The sequence below is a fragment of the Pleurodeles waltl genome, chromosome 6 (genome assembly GCF_031143425.1).
Source record: "Pleurodeles waltl isolate 20211129_DDA chromosome 6, aPleWal1.hap1.20221129, whole genome shotgun sequence".
Lineage (NCBI taxonomy): Eukaryota > Metazoa > Chordata > Amphibia > Caudata > Salamandridae > Pleurodeles > Pleurodeles waltl.
Window position 1 is genome coordinate 1230207396 of NC_090445.1, and position 21685 is coordinate 1230229080.

A 21685-nucleotide genomic window follows, 5' to 3' on the forward strand; every position below is an offset into this window, starting at 1 on the left:
CGCTTTACTCTTTGAACTGAAAACGCTTTGCTCGTTGTGCTAAGGGGCATGTTACTTTTGGAAGTAACAACTCCCTTCAAGTTTGGGCTCATCAAGACCTTACCGCTACGAGTACGACCTACTCGTATCTGAATTCACCATGGAAACAAGGATACTCCGATTGACTGTCAATCTGCCATGCAGGAAATCTGCTCTTCTTCAGAGGAACCCCCACGAGGTCTGACTGCATTGAAGTCTTCAAAATAGTGAGCAATGTGCTTGGGTGTGGTTGGGCTTTATAGGCCTGCCTCACCCCAAGATGGCTGCTGCCTCTAGAAACCTGGGAATTGTAGTCCATTCCTAAAATAGCACTGATAAGTTCATCTTGTCCACCAATGTCTTGACCCTGCAGCTACATGAGCTTTACCACAGGGCAGGCACCGCTGATGACCCCTTTTAGAACAAGAGGGGATGACAAGTGGTGCGCATGAAGCGCCGCAAATATGCGTAGCGGCTTTTCGGGCAGGACCTGGACCGCACCTGACAAGTTCTTACTGTTGGGTCCCATTGCTGGCCGTGGCGGTCTGTGCCGTCAATGGTCGTTTGGCTTCCACTGCCCCCTGCGGTTATTTGTGCACCATTATTTGGAGGGCGGGGAGTTTGTGTGCTTGGCGGTGGCTGGGTCGGAGGTCCTGCATTTCTGCCGACAAGGTCCTGGCGGTGACTGGTGGCTGGGGCTTTTTTGTCAGAATCTGATTTTTGCATCTTTATATGGCGGGTTTCTGTTCACCACAAATGGTGGTCTCCTTTTGCAAACTCTGCCATCCTTTGCTAAAAGAATGTCTAACGCAAGGCGGTTCTGAAGAGTCATAGCTCTTTCAGCAGCTAATTCATTATCTATCAGGAGTATGGCTCCTGAAAGATTTGTCAGCATGTTATCCATAATAGTAGATAACCTTTGAATCTTTATTGAATTCATAATAACTCCTACTGAAGGAATCATTGCTGCAAATATATCTCCACTATACTAGTAGGAGACTCTCTCCTTTGTCTAATGTGATGTAATTCAGTCACTTTTGGAAATTCCTTTAAGTCATTGAGTTGGAAAATCTTTGGGAAAACTATCCCTAAATAACATGCACCATACCATTCCTTTGGAAGACAGTAATAAGCATTAGGTTTGCAGATGTAATATATACCAGGAATAGCTGGACCCTGTTCATTCATATAAATGTCCATTTACTCTGAAACAAAAACGCATGTCTACATTCACTCGTTCCCACAAACAAAGCTTCAGTGCAAGACTTAGGCCTATATATACAAAGCTTCCCTACATGTTGCTCATCTAAATCTAATTTCCCTTGTGTTTTTAATGCACTATAAGCATAATCATTCAAGTCCTTTTCTCTAAACTTTTCTAATTTTGCCTTCAATGCCTTTCTTCTGTCATCTGTATGATCTAAGAAGCTCTTTTCTAAAGGTGTAAGCAAGCATGTCAGATTGTTTCTGTGTGCATAAGCTGGGCCAAAAGTTAATGTAGGCTCAAAGAAACCTCTCACTAATACTATGTCATTGTCCTTAGCTACTCTACTCAGGTACCTAATTATGGGGACAAAGGAAAACACTAAGTGGTGGTTGGAGTTGAAATACTGGATGTTATCCTGGTTATAGAATCTTGTTACTAACAGACTACAATGTATCCCATAAGTTAGAGGCAAACTATGATAAGTAACTCCTTCCTCGACTGGAATCTGTGTACACACACTTCGCATCCATCGTCTCAACATACTCACTCAGCAAACTGCTTCAGCAACTTGTCTAAACCTTGGGTTGAACCAATTATGCTTAAAAAGAGGAATCATGGCATCCCTCCCAACATGTGCTTGACCGTGATAATACCTAGCCATTTGAGACAACAGACTATTAGGAAAAACCAATTGTCTCTCTTCTAAAACCGGCAATTCATCTTGTCTCTGCACACATTTCATTTTGCTCCATGATAGTTTTCCCTCCCTGTCAAGATTATTCTGCAATGTTTTCAATTCTTCCAGTGTGTCAATTACTTTCAATGCAAGACTTAGACACGTTTCATCTTCTTCAGGGGACAATTCCCACTTACCTTTGAACGATGTACAGTTCAATGTGCAAAACCTTGCGACTTGATCCGCATATCCATTTCCCATTTGCGATTTCAGGTGTGCACTGCATTTCACCACAGCAATCTTTTCGGGCATTCGGATAGCATACAACAATTCTTTAATTCTCTCACCATTTCTCACTGGTGAACCAGAAGAGGTCATGAAACCTCTAAGTGACCGCAACTGGCCAAAATCATGGACTATTTCAAATTCATACTGGCTATCTGTATAGATGGTAACTTTAAGTTGAGCAGAAACATGACACACTCTAGTAAGGGCCATTAGCTCTGCTACTGGTGCAGAATACACTCCTTGAAGTCAAGATGCTTCCAGTATACCGGATATTGTGCACACAGCATATCCTACTCTCAGTTTTCCTGTATTGTTTCTCAGACAAGAACCATCAACAAAGATAATTTGGTAATTTTCTGCCAATCGGGTGTCTCTAACATCAGGTCTCGGTTCTGTGGACAAATCAGTTACTCCAAGACAATCATGCTCAATGTCTTCCACCTTTTTAATTTCAACATTTTCATTAGAAAGTAAAGTTGCCGGGTTCAGCACTGTGCATCTTTTCAGTGACACATTTGGTGACCCTAGAATACTCGTCTCATAGCGGGTCAATTTGGCACCTGTCAGGTATTGGGTCTTCATCTTTGTGAGTAGTATTTCAATAGAATGAGGGACCATGATAGTTAAGGGATGTCCCGTCACCATGCCTTCACACTGTGGGAGGCTCGGTCCAACCGCTGCAACTGCACTCAGACAACCTGGTAAGGATGCTGCAACTGGGTCCAAAGTAGCTGAAAAATATGCTACTGGGCGGTTTACACCTCCATGGACCTGCATCAAGACAGACAAAGAACATGCATCACGCTCATGACAAAACAATGTGAAAGACTTCGTGTAATCAGGCATACCCGAAGCCGAGCTTTGCACAGAGTCTCTCTGAACTCAGAAAATGCTTTCATGCAAGCCTGGTCTAACACTATGGGATGGTTGACTTCTTTGTGGGTCAGTTTCTGCAAGGGCTTGGAAATGACTGAAAAATTGGGAATCCACTGGCGGCAGTAGCCTACCATCCTTAAAAACATCCTGAAATCTCTGTGGGTGGTTGGGGGACTCATCTGCAAAATGGTTGTGACCCTTTTTCTGGGTATTTTCCCCGATCCTTTCTCAATCTGGTGAGCCAAATATTGTACTTCATTATGACAGTATTGCAATTTTTATGGAGACACTTTATGACCATTCTTTCCCAAATGGTTCAGCAAGGCAATTGTGTCATACTTGCACTTATCCCTTGTTTTGGACGCAATCAACAAGTCATCAATGTACTGTAAGGTTGATTGGAAAGGCAATTCCAACGACTCCAAATTCTTTTTCAGGATCTGATTGTATATGAAAAGTGACTCTGAAAACCTTTGAGGAATTCGACACCAACAGTAAACTCAGTCTAAAAATTTGAAACAAAAGAGAAATTGGCTGTCCTCATGAAGAGGCACAGAAACGAAGGCTTGTGACAAGTCTATGACGGTGACCCATTCAGCATTACAAGGAATCTGGAAAGGTATCACAGCTGGATTTGGCACCACGGGGCAACATTTGATCATTGTGGCATTCATTTTTCTCAAGTCCTGGACAACTTGAACTTTCCACCATGGCTTTTTCAGTCCCACTATCAGTGAATTACATGAGCTGCTCAACACTTCTTTCAAAACCTCTTGTTTCACAACTTCTGCAATTATTTGGGCAACCTCTATAAGGACATCCTGTGGCATTTGGTACTGGGGAATCTGAGGAAAAATTGCGTTCAGCTTTACAAGAACTTTAACTGTCTCGATTCCCTTTACCAGACCTATCTCTTTCCCTGTCAACTCTCACACTTTCTCTTTAACCGTTCCCTGTAAATCAGGAGGAAACTCCTGCACTGTGAACACTGGAAAGAAATCAATCAGGGGATATTCCTCATTTGTGGTCTTACATTCTGTCTCTGGAGCTAGATCATCTCATCTTGATTCCGTCATTTGAGCAACTAATCGAGCATCTGGTTTTACACAGCAAGTCTCTTCCCAGTAGGTATACTGGACTCGAATCACAGTCTACAAACTTGTGCACCAATCCTTTAAAGTTGCCAGTCTTAACCTAAACTGGTTCTGTAATTGGGTTGGTCAAATACTGATTCACTAGTCCTACTATCTGGACTGTCTTTCCTGAAAGGGGCAAGTTCTGAACGTGTAGTTCCTGTGTCAACCAAGAATGAAACTCTGTGATCCATAACTTTTCCCTTTACATACGGACCTTTCTGATCTATGCCCAAAGAAGCTGCAAGCACACATTCCTCTTCATCCGAACTCTCGCCCACCCAATCATCGTTTATTCCATTCTCACTGTGTAACGGGAATTGGAGTACAGTGTTATTACTTTGGCTGGACCTCTGACCCTGTGACCTGTTGAGGAAGCATCAGCTGCTGCTGTTCCATTAGGGCTTGAGGTATCTGAAATTGCTGTCTAGGTACCATTGGAACCTGCTGCATGGGCTGAAAAACTTGCATCTGATTCACATTATTCTGAAAATTCTGATCATTCTCGGTCCTCTCATGTTTTGAAATTAGTTGATGTCACTTGTTTGCTGACCGACACCTTCCTGCACCATTATCGGACACTCCTGCTTCCAATGTCCGAGCATTCCGCAAGTGTGACAAGGCAACACACTCTTCATTTCTGAACTACTACAGTATTCAAATCAGGACTTCCATTTCCATTTCCTCTGCGACGTCTACCTCTCATCTGATTCTAAAACAACACATTTCCCTGCTGCTGCTGTTGCTGTGGAAAATTTCCCTGTATCCCTGTTTGTGCAGCTTTAATCTGCATCACCCTCGCCTTTTCCTTCAACTTTCTGTACTTCAATTCAATCTCATCACTACAAAACTTTCTCTGGCTCCTTTGTCAGTCGATCTATACTCCTCTTACACTCCATCCTTTTATCAGCAGGAACTACTATTTCTAATAGTGTGTTCAAGACTTCCCAAAGGCACTTTGCAAGCTTCACAAACCTGTCTGTCTGCTAGTACCTTTCTACTGGCTTCTTTCTCAACCTGGGGTAAGCATTTGTAAAAGACAGAATATCACTTCTACTTCTAGGGACATGAACAAAATTCCCTCCTGGAATCTCTCTCATTGGTAAACTTTTCACAGGATCCTTGCCCTGCTACACATTTGCAGTTAGCTCTGCAGAATCCCTTTTCCTTTTATCTCTTTTCTTTGTCCATCTGCCTTCCCATTTGTCTAAGGCTCCCCATGTCTGGGCACTTTGGAGTAACTCCCTAAGGTGTGCCTTCATTCCGGCAGATCTCATGTGTTCAAAATCTTTAGTCTCAAAATCTAACCTGTAACTCCTTTTCAAATGCTTCATTTTCTCTATCTCTATGCCGTATTTTTCTGCCAGGTCTGCTAGCTTCTTGTGCACATTGCTTACTTCCCTCGTAAATTTCAGGCACAGATATATCAACTCTGCTTCTGTGCAAGATTCTAATCTGTTCACACCCATAGTTCCCTCAATGAGCTCACCCGCGTCCATTCCTAGTCTTGTATAGTTTACGTACTCCTCTCCCTTAGGAGCACTCTGCGGGGTATTCAGCTTGTCCAACCATTCAGTCAGTTGCTGGGCAGTCAAACCTTACAATAAAATATTGTTGATAGCCTGGACAGGTGACACCTGTTGTACCACTGTATTGGCGGTCTGCGGCGTCATTAATTTCAGGCTCTTACTAACATTCGACCCTATCACAGTATCCAGAGGAATTCCGAATCCACCAAGGTCCAACAAAGATCTCGATCCATCAATGGTCTGTCCCACAGGAGAGACTACTCGGGCATTGTCATTATCTCCTCCCCTCTTTGAATTCTGACTCATGACTCCCTGTCCATTCACACTGTTTTTCTCTTGCACGAACAAAGGCACGATTGGACCAATGGTAACAGGTACAGATACAGCAACTGGGCTTGGTCTAACATTTAGGTTCTGTGGTTGCGTAATTCCCATGTTGTGGTTCATCTGCCTGGGTCCCTGTAATCGGAGTGTATTTCGGCATCGTTTGTGACTGCACTTGAGGCAGTAAAAGAGGAGTTTGCTCTGTCTGAACCAACATCAGTCTCTGGAAGGCTTGTCCCTTTGGCACTATTACATTTGTGGCACTTGACACAAGGGGCACATCAGGGTAAATTCCCTGGAACTTCGACTGTGGCACCTGATTTTGGACTACTGGAGTAGTAGGTGCATTAAGACTGCTCTGCATTGGGCTCCGTGTAGGGCTAGGATTAACCTGCACCGGAATCGTTGTCACGTTAACCTGTGTCAGAGCTGAAGGATTTACACTAGTGCTCAGACCACTCTCTTGGGCTGTATATGGTGAAGGATGATTTCTCCATAACTGTAAAATAAAGTCATCATCGTCAGACTCTTCCTCCAAAGTCAAAGATTTTCTAGTCTCCCCACTCTTGGAAAGGCTTCTGTTTGTTTTTCTGGTAGTGTTCCTTCCTTCTCTCTCACTGTCCTGTGTAATCGCAGGAAACAATTTAATCCCCTGGAAGGTCTGGGTTCTCCAAAACCTCTGATCACTTTCCCATCCAGCCTCCGCTAGTGTCTTTTCTGCCTTTCTCATTCTCCTCTCAAATTTCTGTTGCTGTCTGGCTACTAACTCCCAGATCGCAGTGCCTCAAATTGTGCTAGTCAAAGATGGGGCTTCAGATCATACAGCACCCTCCTCAGATTCTCTAAGCTCCTCAAATTAAAGTTCCGTTGGCATGAAATGCTAGGTTCCCATCCTTTTCTGTCACTTTGCACCATTGCTTTAGCCAAATTCATGGTGCAACACCCTTTCTTCGATTACAATGTAAGCTGGTGTACCTTCTGGCGGTGCTATATCCCCAGTACTCGTTGTAATGTACGTATCTCCCCTCAAAGCACTCTTAAGAGCTTTGAAAAATGTAATCTTTTCGACCTTTATCTTATTCAAAATCAAATCAGGAAGTGACTTTTAATCCCAGAATTCTCTTCACCTACCTTCTCAACCAATTGTGCTTCACTGATGGCTGCCAATTCGTGCGCAACCCATCTTACTAACCAACTTATCCCTGCACGGCTCCAGTGGCGCCACCCTCACACGTCCTGCAGCTGACAAGGTCTTGTGGCTTGGCTTCCCAAACTCATATTCACACAAAACTAATTGCAAATTTATTGCAAGCACCAAACGAAAAACTCAATTTGTCCGTTTACCACAGGTGGAGCAACACAATTGCTTCAGAAACCTTACGGAGTTTTTACTGACGGCGTTTTGCTCTAGCACTTACTCCTTCTTTCTCAGTTTCCCTGATTTGCAAGCAAAATTCGACCCGTAAATTTCACTCTCAACTGATCAGTGGGACTCGCAAGATCTCAGTCGAAAAATAATTTCACTCACTTTGACTCACGCTCTGACTTGTCGACCACACCCGATCGACCTATTAAACCAGACAAATTACAACAAAAACCAAGTGTCTCATACACTTTTTCAATATACTCCGGAGTCTTAGACCATGCAGGGTCCGTACATCAACAACCACATGGACAATTGTTTGGCACAAAGTGCCACACACATATAAAGTTCGACAACTTCCCTAGTCTCATACTGCGGAGTACACACACTCCTTCTACAACTTAATTTGGAGTACGCAAACTCCCCAACCCCTCACAAACCTCACAATTCACCTACTATTTGCAACCACAAAACCTACTTCATTCACACTGTCACTAGAACGTCAAGAACATCCTCAAACAATTATTGGCAAGCTCCAAGATTCTGGGAAGGGCATTTTAGGTACTTAGGGGCACATTTTCTCTCCAATTTGTATCATTGAAATAATATATAAAAATATCCACCAATTTCACCAAATCTACGAATTCTTTTGCTCTCTCTGGAAGACTAATCCTTACCCTACTACCATCTCTGGGGACACCTGTTATTTCTCGCTTACAATCTCTGGGACCAAATACTCTGCCACCTCTCTTTCAGGACTGTATGATGGGCTCTTAAGGAGACCAACCTGTACCGGGCATATTTAATGGACTCTTCAGGAGACAAACCATCAATCTCTGCTACCATCTCTGATAGCGCATCTGACCTTAACTTACAAGGGGACGTAAATTGGGCGATGAACCTTTTGACTATGCTTAAGATGTTCCCACCATATAAACCCACTATCAATCAATAACAAATAATCAATTGTTAACATTAATAATCAATAGGAGTCAGCAAGTGTCACACACCATGATCTTGCAGTCATGAATAACCACACCTTTATGTAAAAGTAAGAATATTTATTTCCCTTTATTAAAAATGCTAATGTCACATAAGATAATCTCAAAATCAAATGATAAACACACAGAAACAACACTGGCTGACCGAAGCGATGAAAGAATCGCAATCTAATCAAAGTTTGAGCTACTACACATTCTAAAGTTACAGTGCAAATTAAGAGCAAGAATAACTGCGCAAACGATATTACATACATTTAGATTCAGCAGAGAAAAGACACCAAATGATATTCCAAGTATTGAATTCCATTAGTGAGGACACTAACTAACATCAGATAAGAATAGCATGTTTGGGCTTCATGCAAAACATTTTAGTCAATACAAATTTGGAAAACATCTAACTATAGCTCTACCAAAATAGAGGTTGGTACTAGAAACAAAAGCAAATAGACATGTAAAACAGTATCATAGTCAATATACCTATCCTCAGTTTGGATCAGCAAGCTGTGACAGTCTTCGTCCACAGGACATCCGCTGGGACACCAGAAGAGGCTCCCCAGCAATCCTGGTGCTGCTTACATGTTAAGTATACCATATAAGCAGCGTCAGGATTGGTCTGAGTGGCAGTGACTTCTGCTCTGACACAACCCTGGGGCTTGTGCAGTTTTTCCACTGCCAGGTTGGAGAAACCTAGGTATGCATGTGCGTTTGGACGGCTGTCTTAGGCCGTCCAAATTCACATGCGCACTTAGTGCACACAATTCCTCATTCCCCTCCCACCTCCATTGGCTCAGACCTGCCCCTCCCTGCACCTGCTGGCTGACCCAGCAGCATAAAAATAACACAATATTCAAATATCTGGCTCTTAGCCAGTGGGGAATCGCACATCTGCCGTTGCGGAGGAGCTGTCCCTGTATACGGATCTATTTGGAACCAGAGTACATGCAAACATATTATAAAATACATGAAAAGCAGTGTGGTGTTTATGTATTAGAAAAGTGTACATTTATTAAAAACAAACAGCATTTCATGAATTCTCTTCTTCCTGAGTCCTAGCTAATAATCATTAGCACTGAAAGGTCTGCCTTCATGAGGAGCGCATTACATTTGTCACATCCCTGGAAGCTGAAGGCAGGCATCCTGGAACCTAAAAGGTCAAGTTCTGTTAATGTGATCTGAGTGTGTTCTCAATAAGCAAACTTAGATTAAAAGGAAGTTGCTTATGAATTGAAAATGCTCTGTTCACCAGGAGATACTTTCTTAACATTTCTTAACAATGCTTCTCACAGCCAATGTGAGAAACAGACCTAATGATTAATGATATAATGTGAGAGAAAATGCATAGAACTTCTTTTACCATATTACACATGCATTTATACAAATGAATAAATGAATAAAAGGCACATAATCCAAACTCGAAATGCATACTATAAAATGATAAATACACATACATACGTGAAAGTAATTAATAGTTGCAAATCAAAAATGATATGAAACTTGTGTGCTATGTAGAAATAGTCAACAGGTGCATGATATGGTGGCCACCCAGTCAAATATTATAAAATCATGACATTAAGCTCCTCTTTCTTTTTCACAGATAGTAGAGTGTCTTTGTCACTCTAAAAAAGTAAATGGATTATTCTTGCTCTTGTTTCAAGAGGCCTGGAGTTGGCCTCAGTCAGATGGAACGATTAGTTTTCTCCAACCTGAACTTGAGTGAGATAGCCAGGTTAACTTTGACTGTAAATTCACCAGAGAATCATCATCAATACTAGTTTTCTACTTTATCTCTTTCATCCAACCTCTGAGCCAGACTTGAGATAAATGGATCCAGTTTCTTCGCAAGTAACTTTAGGTCATGTTTCTATCATTAGTTGCATAATTCGATTTTCAATAAATGCACCATAGCCTGTCTACGATAGAGTTAGTCTACAGCAGTTTTGGAACTGGCCGTCTATGCAGGGTCACCACCCGATATTTGCCTTCTTTTGCTGAACAAGCTTTTGTTGGCTTCTAGGACTCTCTGCTCCTGCTAATCAGTGGTAGATTGCATGTGTTCTCCCTTGCAAACATGGTATAATCTGCCTACACTTGATTTGTGCATTTACGTTACTTGTAGGTCCCTAGTATATGACACTACATGCACCCTGGGCCAATAAACTAAATACTACTAGGGTGTTGCAGCACTCGTGCCACCCATTAGGGTAGCTCTTCAAAACATGCCTTAGGCCTGGTGCTGTAGCCTGTAGTACCATTTTAAACTCCCCTTTTAACCTGGAAAAATAAACCTTTTGCCAGGCTTAAACCTTTCTTTTTAATAATTATAAGTCACCCCTAAAGTAGGCACTAAAGCTCATAGGGCAAAGGGGATGGTATTTCAGGTAGGCCCTAAGGTTAATAGGGCAGCGTGCATGGCATTTCAAAAGTAGGACATGTACTTACATTTTACAAGTCCTAAAAGTGAAAAACTCGTAAAGTTGTGTTCACTGCTGAAAGTCTGTCCCTTCCAAGGACTAACACTGGGTTACCATGTTATACCTATCAAGTGATAACTTCAGTTTGGGAACAGATAGAGAAAAGCTGTTCCCACTCTAATGAATTGTACTCACTCTACAATCCTCTTTAAGCGTAAAGCTGGATTTTAAGCTACTATTCTTTGGCATTTTTTGCCTAAACATACTGTGCCTTTCTGTCAGTGTCCAGGGTCACAGGAATGAGAACAGGTTTCCTGTTGTGGATTGTGTGTTGATTCCACACATAGGGACAAAAGAGGCCTGGGTATGAGGGAGAGAGTCTTGCTGACAGGATGGATGGGAAGAAGCTGGACCCTGTCCTTCTTGCACTTCGAGGGACTCTGCCTGCAACACAAAGAAACCTGACACCAGGCCTTCCCTTGCCTTTGTCACCCTAGACAGCTTGGAGCCAGGACCAAGGAAAATGGATGAACTGACCAGAACAAGTTTTGGGGGTTGACCCGAGAGTTTCCCACAGAAAGGCTTGCACCAAGTTTTAACGTAGTACCTTCAGAATCTTTCATCAGAACACTCCTGGCGCTGTTTGAAGATTCATAAGAAGGACTCCCCTGCTGTCGATAGAAGGAAGATTTTACCTGCTTGCCTTGAACAGGCTCCTGAGAAAGGACTCCTATGGTTGATTGGCTGACTCCCTGTTTGAGCTACGGAGAGAAAACAAGCTTCCCTAGGTCTACCTGCAATTTCCCAGCTGACCAGCAGCAATTAGACCTACCTCGATCTACCTGAGCCCTGCTGCTATCCTCTGCTGGAGGGAATCTTGATCTTCAAAAAGTGCACCCCAGGTCCTGGACCCATAGCTGGCATCAGAGCGGCTTCTCCTTAAGAAAAGGTGATGATACAGATGTTTTGGGCTCCTCATGATGGCAAAGTGACCATTCCATGCTCAGGATCAACCTGCTGAGCTGAAGAGAGCTGAAAGGGAATTCAAACTGCAGCTGGCGAAGTTGAAATTGGCTACAGAAGATAGAAATGCTGGGGGAGAGAGAGCCCTAGCATTGGCGTAGAAAAAGCTGGCTTTGAAGGCTGAGAGAATAGCAGCTGACAAGGCCTTAGAAAAAAGGAAACTTTTTCTGACTCCTGAATTGAGTCTGAAAGAACCGGACTTGAAAGTACAGACGCCCACAAAGCTCAGTACAAATGATGACAGTGACAATTGAGTGTTTAATGAAGACAGAAGGGTGCACATTCAAGAGGACCTGGCACCTAACTTTTTGGTGGGGGATGCCTATGAGGTAGCTCTGAAGATGTATAGTGTTCCCAACGAGAATTGGTGAGTCAGCCTCTGGAGGCATATACACAGTAAGGGGAGCGATTCTTTGTTGATCCTAAGGAAGGATAGCAGGTTGAAGTATCAACTTGTGAAGGAAGCCCTTGCCAGGAAATATGATCTCACCCCTGAGAAGTATAAGTTAAAGTTTAGGGACAGCCAGTAACTGTTTAAGCCAGTCCTGGGTGGATTTTTGTACTGCTACAAGAAGACTCTAGATGGTTGGGTGAAGTGCAGGAATGTAAATAATTATGATGAGCTGTACAATCTTTGTGAGCTTGCCAAGGAAACATATGTCTGGCTCAGCACTAGGGCCCACAAATAGGTAGCCGGGAGTACCACAAGAAGGGTGGTTCACATCCTCCCCAGCAGAGTGAATCAAGTCCTCCTCAGCAGAGTGAGGGGGTCAAAGGTGACAGAGACACGTCCCAGAATAAGGTAGGGAGAAAGCATTCCCATGCCCCTTCCGAGAGACGGAAATAGATTTTGGTGGGCAATGGCCCAGGATACCCCATTTCCAACCCCAGTGCATTCACTGTTCCCAGTTAGGGCTCAAACAAGGGCACTCCAAGAGAGATCATCCACTGGTGGAAACTCCACGGGGTTGGCCAACATGGCCTTAGGGGGAAGTGATCCCCAATGAGCAGAGGGTACAATATGCAGAAGTCTTCCTTAGTTGGGCGATAGACTCAGACGGTAGGACCAGTTATTTCCAGAAATAAAAAAGATAATTGCATGTAAGATTCAGGATAGGCCATGCCCAGTGACATCATACACTAGTAATTGGTCAGACACACCTAGGGACACAGTAGTCTGCGACTGTGAGCTAGGAGGTGAAGAATGCACGGTTTATGTTACTCTGTGTAGGAAAGTACCATCTTGCCTGGCATGTTACCCCCATATTTCACTGTATATATGTTGTTTTAGTTGTATGTGTCACTGGGACCCTGCCAGCCAGGGCCCCAGTGCTCATAAGTGTGCCCTGTATGTATTACCTGTGTTATGACTAACTGTCTCACTGAGGCTCTGCTATCCAGAACCTCAGTGGTTATGCTCTCTCATTTCTTTCCAAATTATCACTAACAGGCTAGTGACCAATTTCACCAATTTACATTGGCATACTGGAACACCCTTATAATTCCCTAGTATATGGTACTAAGGTACCCAGGGTATTGGGGTTCCAGGAGATCCCTATGGGCTGCAGCATTTCTTTTGCCACCCATAGGGAGCTCTGACAATTCTTACACAGGCCTGCCACTGCAGCCTGAGTGAAATAACGTCCACGTTATTTCACAGCCATTTACCACTGCACTTAAGGTACTTATAAGTCACCTATATGTCTAACCTTTACCTGGTAAAGGTTGGGTGCTAAGTTACTTAGTGTGTGGGCACCCTGGCACTAGCCAAGGTGCCCCCACATTGTCCAGGGCAAATTCCCCGGACTTTGTGAGTGCAGGGACACCATTACACGTGTGCACTACACATAGGTCACTACCTATGTGTAGCTTCACAATGGTAACTCCGAACATGGCCATGTAACATGTCTAAGATCATGGAATTGCCCCCCCAATGCCATCCTGGTATTGGGGAGACAATCCCATGATTCCCCGGGTCTCTAGCACAGACCCAGGTACTGCCAAACTGCCTTTCCTGGGGTTTCACTGCAGCTGCTGCTACTGCCAACCCCTCAGACAGGTTTCTGCCCTCCTGGGGTCCAGCCAGGCTTGGCCCAGGAAGGCAAAACAAAGGACTTCCTCAGAGAGAGGGTGTTACACCCTCTCCCTTTGGAAAAAGGTGTTAAGGCAGGGGAGGAGTAGCCTCCCCCAGCCTATGGAAATGCTTTCACGGGCACAGATGGTGCCCATTTCTGCATAAGCCAGTCTACACCGGTTCAGGGATCCCCCAGCCCTGCTCTGGCGCGAAACTGGACAAAGGAAAGGGGAGTGACCACTCCCCTGACCTGCACCTCCCCTGGGAGGTGCCCAGAGCTCCTCCAGTGTGCTCCAGACCTCTGCCATCTTGGAAACAGAGGTGCTGCTGGCACACTGGACTGCTCTGAGTGGCCAGGGCCAGCAGGTGACGTCAGAGACTCCTTCTGATAGGCTCTTACCTGTGTTGCTAGCCTATCCTCTCACCTAGGTAGCCAAACCTCCTTTTCTGGCTATTTACGATCTCTGCTTTGGGGAATTCTTTAGATAATGAATGCAAGAGCTCATCAGAGTTCCTCTGCATCTCTCTCTTCACCTTCTGCCAAGGAATCGACTGCTGATCGCGCTGGAAGCCTGCAAAACTGCAACAAAGTAGCAAAGACGACTACTGCGACCTTGTAACGGTGATCCTGCCGCCTTTTCGACTGTTTTCCTGGTGGTGCATGCTGTGGGGGTAGTCTGCCTCCTCTCTGCACTAGAAGCATCGAAGAAATCTCCCGTGGGTCGACGGAATCTTCCCCCTGCAACCGCAGGCACCAAAGAACTGCATCACTGGTCCTCTGGGTCTCCTCTCAGCATGACGAGCGAGGTCCCTTGAACTCAGCAACTCTATCCAAGTGCCTCCCACAGTCCAGTGACTCTTCAGTCCAAGTTTGGTGGAGGTAAGTCCTTGCCTCCCCACGCTAGACTGCATTGCTGGGAACCGCATGTTTTGCAGCTACTCTGGCTCCTGTGCACTCTTCCAGGATTTCCTTTGTGCACAGCCAAGCCTGGGTCCCCGGCACTATAACCTGCAGTGCACGACCTCCTGAGTTGTCCTCCGGCGTCGTGGGACCTTACTTTGTGACTTCGGGTGAGCTCCGGTTCACTCCACTTTGTAGTGCCTGTTCTGGCACTTCTGCGGGTGCTGCTTGCTTCTGAGAGGGCTTCTTGTCTTGCAGGGCGCCCCCTCTGTCCCCTCACGCAATTGGCGACATCCTGGTCCCTCCTGGGCCACAGCAGCATCCAAAAACCCTAACTGCAACCTTTGCAGCTAGCAAGGCTTGTTGGCGGTCTTTCTGCACGGAAACACTTCTGCACGACTCTTCACGACGTGGGACATCCATCCTCCAAAGGGGAAGTTTCTAGCCCTTGTCGTTCTTGCAGAATCCACAGCTTCTACCATCTGGTGGCAGCTTATTTGCACCCACAGCTGGCATTTCCTGGGCATCTGCCCACTCCCGACTTGATCGTGACTCTTGGACTTGGTCCCCTTGTTCCACAGGTACTCTCGTCAGGAAATCCATTGTTGTTGCATTGCTGGTATTGTTGTTTCTGGCAGAATTCCCCTATCACAACTTCTGTGCTCTTTGGGGAACTTAGGTGCACTTTGCACCCACTTTTCAGGGTCTTGGGGTGGGCTATTTTTCTAACCCTCACTGTTTTCTTACAGTCCCAGCGACCCTCTACAAGGTCACATAGGTTTGGGGTCCATTCGTGGTTCGCATTCCACTTCTAGAGCATGTGGTTTGTGTTGCCCCTATCCCTGTGTGCCCCCATTGCATTCTATTGTGACTATACATTGTTTGCACTGTTTTCTATTGCTATTACTGCATATTTTGGTATTGTGTACATATATCTTGTGTATATTTGCTATCCTCATACTGAGGGTACTCACTGAGATACTTTGGCATATTGTCATAAAAATAAAGTACCTTTATTTTTAGTATATCTGTGTATTGTGTTTTCTTATGACATTGTGCAAGTGACACTAGTGGTACTGTAGGAGCTTCACTCGTCTCCTAGTTCAGCCTAAGCTGCTCTGCTAAGCTACCTTTTCTATCAGCCTAAGCTGCTAGACACCCCTCTACACTAATAAGGGATACCTGGGCCTGGTGCAAGGTGCAAGTATCCCTTAGTACTCACTACAAGCCAGTCCAGCCTCCAACACTCTGTACTATCTCAATGCAGAATAAGAGGTGCTATTTTCACCTTCTTTTTAAAAGTAATGACATTAGACCCTAAAAGGATGCAGGGACTTTTTTGCATACTCACTGATACTGAACTTATTTTGAACCAAGTAGCCTCATGTATATCTGTGTCGTTTGGAAAACCACCAGACCTTTCTCCAATGATGTTAAACATATTGGTTTTTATAAATGGTTCCACCTTGGGTGTTAGATATATAATACAACCAGCAAAAGTCCTTTCATTATTGTGTTCTGTCACTATGTATTATACATGGCATAGGAGGCCATGCCAGGTGTTATGTCTTTCGGAACATGGAGCGAAAGGCTGTGCCTGGCTTCAATCTAATTTCACTTTTAGATCTAGGTGGTATTGCACCACTTCCCAATTTAAAATACATCTCCTTCAAGCACTTTAAACATTGTTTGCACATTATCACCTTTGCAACTTGGCTTGGGAAGTTGTGTTTGGCATTTAACTCAATTTCATTTTTTAGAGATAGTTGAGTTTATACTGTTAGCGCGTCAGACCTTAATAAGTAAATTTACTAGGGGACACGAATAGGCTGATGAACCTTTTGACTACGCTTAAGATGTTCCCACCATGTATCCCGTACATGCAGACCAATAATCAATAACAACCAATAACATTAGTAATCAATAAAAGTCAGTAATTGTCACACACCATGACCTCGCAGTCATGAATAACCACACCTTTATGTAAAAGTTAGAATGTTTATTTCCCTATAATAACAATGCTAATTTGATGTAGGTTCATCTCAAAATAATTTGATGAAACAACACTGGTTGACAGAAGCAAGAAAAGAATCACAATCTAATCAAAGCTTGAGCTACTACACATTCTAAAGTTACAGTGCAAATTAATAGCAAGAATAACTGTGCAAACGATACTACATACATTTAGATTCAGCAAAGAAAAGACAACAAATGTTAATCAATGTATTGGACTTCATTAGAGGGGACCCTAACTAACACCCGATTAGCATAGCATGTTTGGGCTTCATACAAAACAATTTAGTCAACACAAATTTGGAAAAACATCTAACTGTATCTCTATCAAGATAGCAGTTGTTACCTAGAAACAAAAGTAAGTAGCCATAACAAACAACTTCATAGTCAATATACCTATCCTCAGTTTGGATCAGCAAGCTGTGACAGTCTTCTTCATCAGGACATCAGTCTGGTCAGCAAGGCATCAGGATTCAGCGGCAAAGTTCAGAAAAGGCAAAGTCTTTAAGCAGTAAAGTTAAGCATGTCTCTTCTCAAGATGGAAAATGGGCAAATGAGCCAAAGCAGCTCGTTGGGCAGTTCGAAAGAAATAGCAGTGTCTCTTCTCTGTGCAGTCTGGCTAAGTTAGATTTCCTAAAACTACTTCTCAAGTCTCTATTGGTTATGGGGTCGCATGTTCTAACTTTGTCCAATAAAACTAAAACTTCAAATCTACATTTCTACTAGTACATGGTTCACATGTTGATGATTGGGTCCTTTCGTCCTGTTCTCATCATCCGGCTCTTTAGGTATCAATATTGTTGCAGCTTATACTCCAGTCAGAGACTCCATTGTATTTTCCTGAGAAAGTCAGTCTTATACACATTACATCAAACAATGTTGCATTAGCAAATACAGCATCTTCTAGCAAGCAGTTCTCATGAGAAAGACTTTTAGCTACAAGCACATGGACAGTGCAGTGGAAAATCACAATCTAATTCTTTAAGAATCCATTTTATAAAACGCCTAAGCAATGCAGCTTGACATGTGGCCGTGCAACTAGGCCAAGACCTTGCTAAGTTAAGGCCTACAATTAATAAAGTTGACATATTTGCACAATTTGTGGGCAGTCTTGCCGTTTTTATTTTATATTCTAATGTGGATGTTCTTATTTGATAAGCATTCTTATGAGCTGATTTTTTATTGAGTTTCTTAATTACTGTTGCTCTTGGCCAGGGTGGGGGGGGGCAATGCTCCTCCACTATTGCGGAGGTGCCGCCCCTGTTATTATTATGTTTTTCTTGTGCAATGATCCGAAATGCTGATACCTTAGTTAACTAATTGTATGGCTGGTTTTGCATTTGTAATTGAAGACAAATTATTTTCTGGCATTGTACCATAATTGGTGAGAAATGAATTATAAGCTCAAGAGGACTTGCTTGGGAGAGTGACACAATGTTTATTCTTTATGCATTTTTTGTGTTTTTATATATTCTGTGTTTGCACTATATATTCCATTTGTAAGCTGAAACAATAAAGTTGATCATATGAATGAATAAATAAAGATATATTATGGACCATCACTGCAAGAGGCAGAGCACAAAAATGTGTAATTGCGGTGATGGTTTATATTTTGAAGGCATCTGGGGTGTGTGTTGTGAATGTTTCCATGAAAGGCCCTGAGACTGAATGTATGAATCAGATTTTTAAAAGGCAGGGCTTTCCCAACTTGTTGCTGATTGACAGGAGGAGTTTAGTTACCTCCCCAAGAAATAAGGCTTCTAGATGATAATGTGACAAGACTACATCTACATAGCAAACAGAGATCATTGGTATGAACTAGATACTCGATATCACAACAAATGACAGTGACAGTTCGGCTGCTAATGCTGAGATGGATTGAATCGATGTGTGTAAAATAAATCCCTTTGTGTAACTCCTCTCTGTCCTGAAATTACCAAAGGGCAGTAATGGCCAGTAAATGTTCTATAATGAGGTCCATATTGTTAATTTGGCTGAACACTTGTCCTGCTGTACGTTACTTGAAATGTATTTGGTGTAATCTTAGAAGTGTTGTGTTAGCATAAATGGTGCAATATAAACAAAGCTACTTTTAACACTATTGCATTTCCCCTTGCAGGTCTGCAATGCCATATGGGGGTTATGAGAAGGCATCTAAACTAATGACCTTCCAGATGCCGGAGTTTGATGCCACCCCTGCAGAGCCAGAACCTATGGACGTCTACACCCAAGACGTTGTCAATAGACCTACCTTCAACAGGACTCCAGTCGGCTGGCTGGGGTCCGGTGAAGTCTCCAACCTTAACATTGAACTCAGTGTGCCAATGGACGGCGAAACAGATGAGCTATAAGTCCTGCCAGGAAGAACGTTTGTTGCTGTACACATATGAGAAATACATCTAATCTATCTATCACACATAACAAAGCTTTGTTTATTTAAGGTCACCTGAATTACCCACTGTGTCCTGAAACGCGTCTTTTCTGTGGTATTTGTGCATATCTGAATCAGATAGGAGGGGGCAGAGCGAATGTGAAGGACAGAAGGAAATACGAGAGGGAGCGAAATAGAGCAAGGGGTCAAAAGAGCAGGTAATAAAGAGAAAAACATAACAAAAATCCTGCTGTGTTACTGGGCAGCATACAAGGAGACAGCATAAACGGCTTTACTTTGCCACATGTATGAGCACTGCTAAAAGAATTCCTTGGTGAACCGTTTTCATTTGTGTCATTTGGGGGAAACTTAATAAAGCTCCTAAAAGAAGAAAACCGATTTTCACTTTTTGATTTTTCAATCGACCTGCTGTCGTGGAATTATTGCAATGTATGGTAATGCTGAATTGGACAAAACAAATTGTTATCTGTCCTTGAGAGTAAAATACTGAAAGCCCTCCTGTGCTCTTCCACTGTGTTAAAAAATAGCCCAACATCCTTACCAGGACAAGCTACAAGTCTTGTTTCCTGGGGTGGAGATATCATGATGATTGAACTACCTGGAAACAAGAACCCTACACTAAGAAACAAGCATTTTCAATTCAATAAGTCTCGCATTAGCTCGAGTTAAAGCTATTAACTTTGTAAAGAGAAAATAACGCAGCGCGATCACATTATGACATGGGCGTGGTTTGAAGCCCAAAGAGAGAATACAGAATGGGACAAAGCGCTTTGCGCTCACCCATAAAAACAGCTCTATTTCTGGGGAAACCAAAAGACTGAGGAAGGAGGGGGCAATCCAGCCACTACAAGCAGAAACCAGCCATATCACAATCAAAGAATGATGACACAGTATGAACTAGTGAATATGTTAAACAGTATAGAAATGAAACAAATAATCATGTAATACGGGTAAATATTAATGATGGAGATAAGCATCTTCAGGAAACATGGCAATACTACATATACCTTAACCAACAACTCATGCTTACTGTTAGACCTGGCGTCCTTGGCGTGGTTTCCCCTGTCTTTTTGCCTCTGCTTCCTGTATGTTTGACTGTGTGCTGGACTTCGTTTTTGCTGGTTTTGGTACTCAGGGCACTTTACCACTACTGACCAGTGCTAAAGTGCAAGTGCTGTCTTTGTAATTTGTATTGGTAATTGGCTTTTCCATGACTGGCATATTTGATTACTGATATGTCCCTAGTAGAGTGGACTAGAGGTGCCCAAGGCCTGTAAATCGAGCGCTACTAGTGGGCCTGCAGCACTGATTGTGCCATCCACATAAGTAGCCCTGTAAGCATGTATCAGACCTGCCACTGCAGTTTCTGTGTGTGCAGTTTTGAACTGCCAATTCACCAATGCAAGAGTAACCACTTGCCAGGCCCAAACCTTCCCTTTTACTACATGTAAGTCACCCCTAACGTAGGCCCTAGGTAGCCCCATGGGCAGGGTGCAGTGAACTTAAAAGGTAGGACATGCGCTTGTGTGGTTTACATGTCCTGATAGTAAAATACTACCAAATTCGTATTTTACTATTGCAAGGCCTATCTCTCCCACAGGATAACATAGGGATTGCCTTTAAATATCTCTTAGGTGCCCATTCCCATTGGGAGCAGATAGAGATACGGAGTTTGGGTCTCTGAACTCACAATATAAAAATACATATTTTGGTAAAGTTGGTTTTTAGATTGCAATTTTGAAAATGCCTCTTTTTGAAAGTGGGCATTTTCTTGCTTAACCATCCTGTGCCTCCACCTGCCTGTGAAATCCACGTATGGGTCAGACTGACAAATGAGCTGTTTGTGAATTCCCTCTAGAAAGTGACACAAAGGGAGCTGAGGAGTGTCCTGCATATCCTGATGAGTTCCCTGGGTAGAGTGGGAAGGGAAGAGCTGACACTTACACCTGAAAGGGCTGTGCCTGTCCTCACACAATGTAGTCTCCAACACCCTGTTGTGTGTCTGGGGCCAGGCATGGGCAAGGTGGGATCTTGTCAACAGCAGAGACTTTCCTTTGAAGTTTGCCTACTTAAAAAAGTAGAACTGGGTATAAGTAGAGGACCCAAAACCCCAGACTTTTAGAACACTTCTAGATCAAGAGGAACCACTGCCAAGGAGAAGAGCTAGAGGAGAAGTACTGCCACTTTGCTGTGTGTGTTTGCTTGGTTGGCCTGCAGTTGCTGCTTCTGCCTTAGAGAGGGCAAAGATTGGACTGTGCTGTGTATCCTGCTTGTGAAGTTTCTTCAAGGGCTTGGACTGAGCATGCTGAGCTGAGCTCCTGTTATGAAGTCTCGGGGACAGCAAAGACTTTACCTACCAGCCTCTAGGTTCCCTTGCTGTGGACTCTAACTCCGCAAGTCGTGCTTACTCCAGTTTCTGGGCCCTTGGGAGTGAAAGCTGGTGAAAAACAAAGAAA

At 43.5% G+C, this 21685-nt stretch overlaps 1 protein-coding gene across 2 annotated transcripts in view; it reads left to right on the forward strand.

Annotated features, from left to right (window-relative positions):
* Window positions 1–19603, forward strand: part of MYOZ1 (myozenin 1) — a 493538-nt gene extending 473935 nt beyond the window's left edge. For both annotated transcript variants that reach the window (XM_069240546.1, XM_069240547.1), the window contains exon 6: window positions 18957–19603. In XM_069240546.1, the coding sequence (XP_069096647.1) occupies window positions 18957–19188 (232 nt within the window). In that variant the 3' untranslated portion in view covers window positions 19189–19603. The remainder of the gene's footprint in view (window positions 1–18956) is intronic.
* Window positions 19604–21685: the final 2082 nt, after the last annotated feature.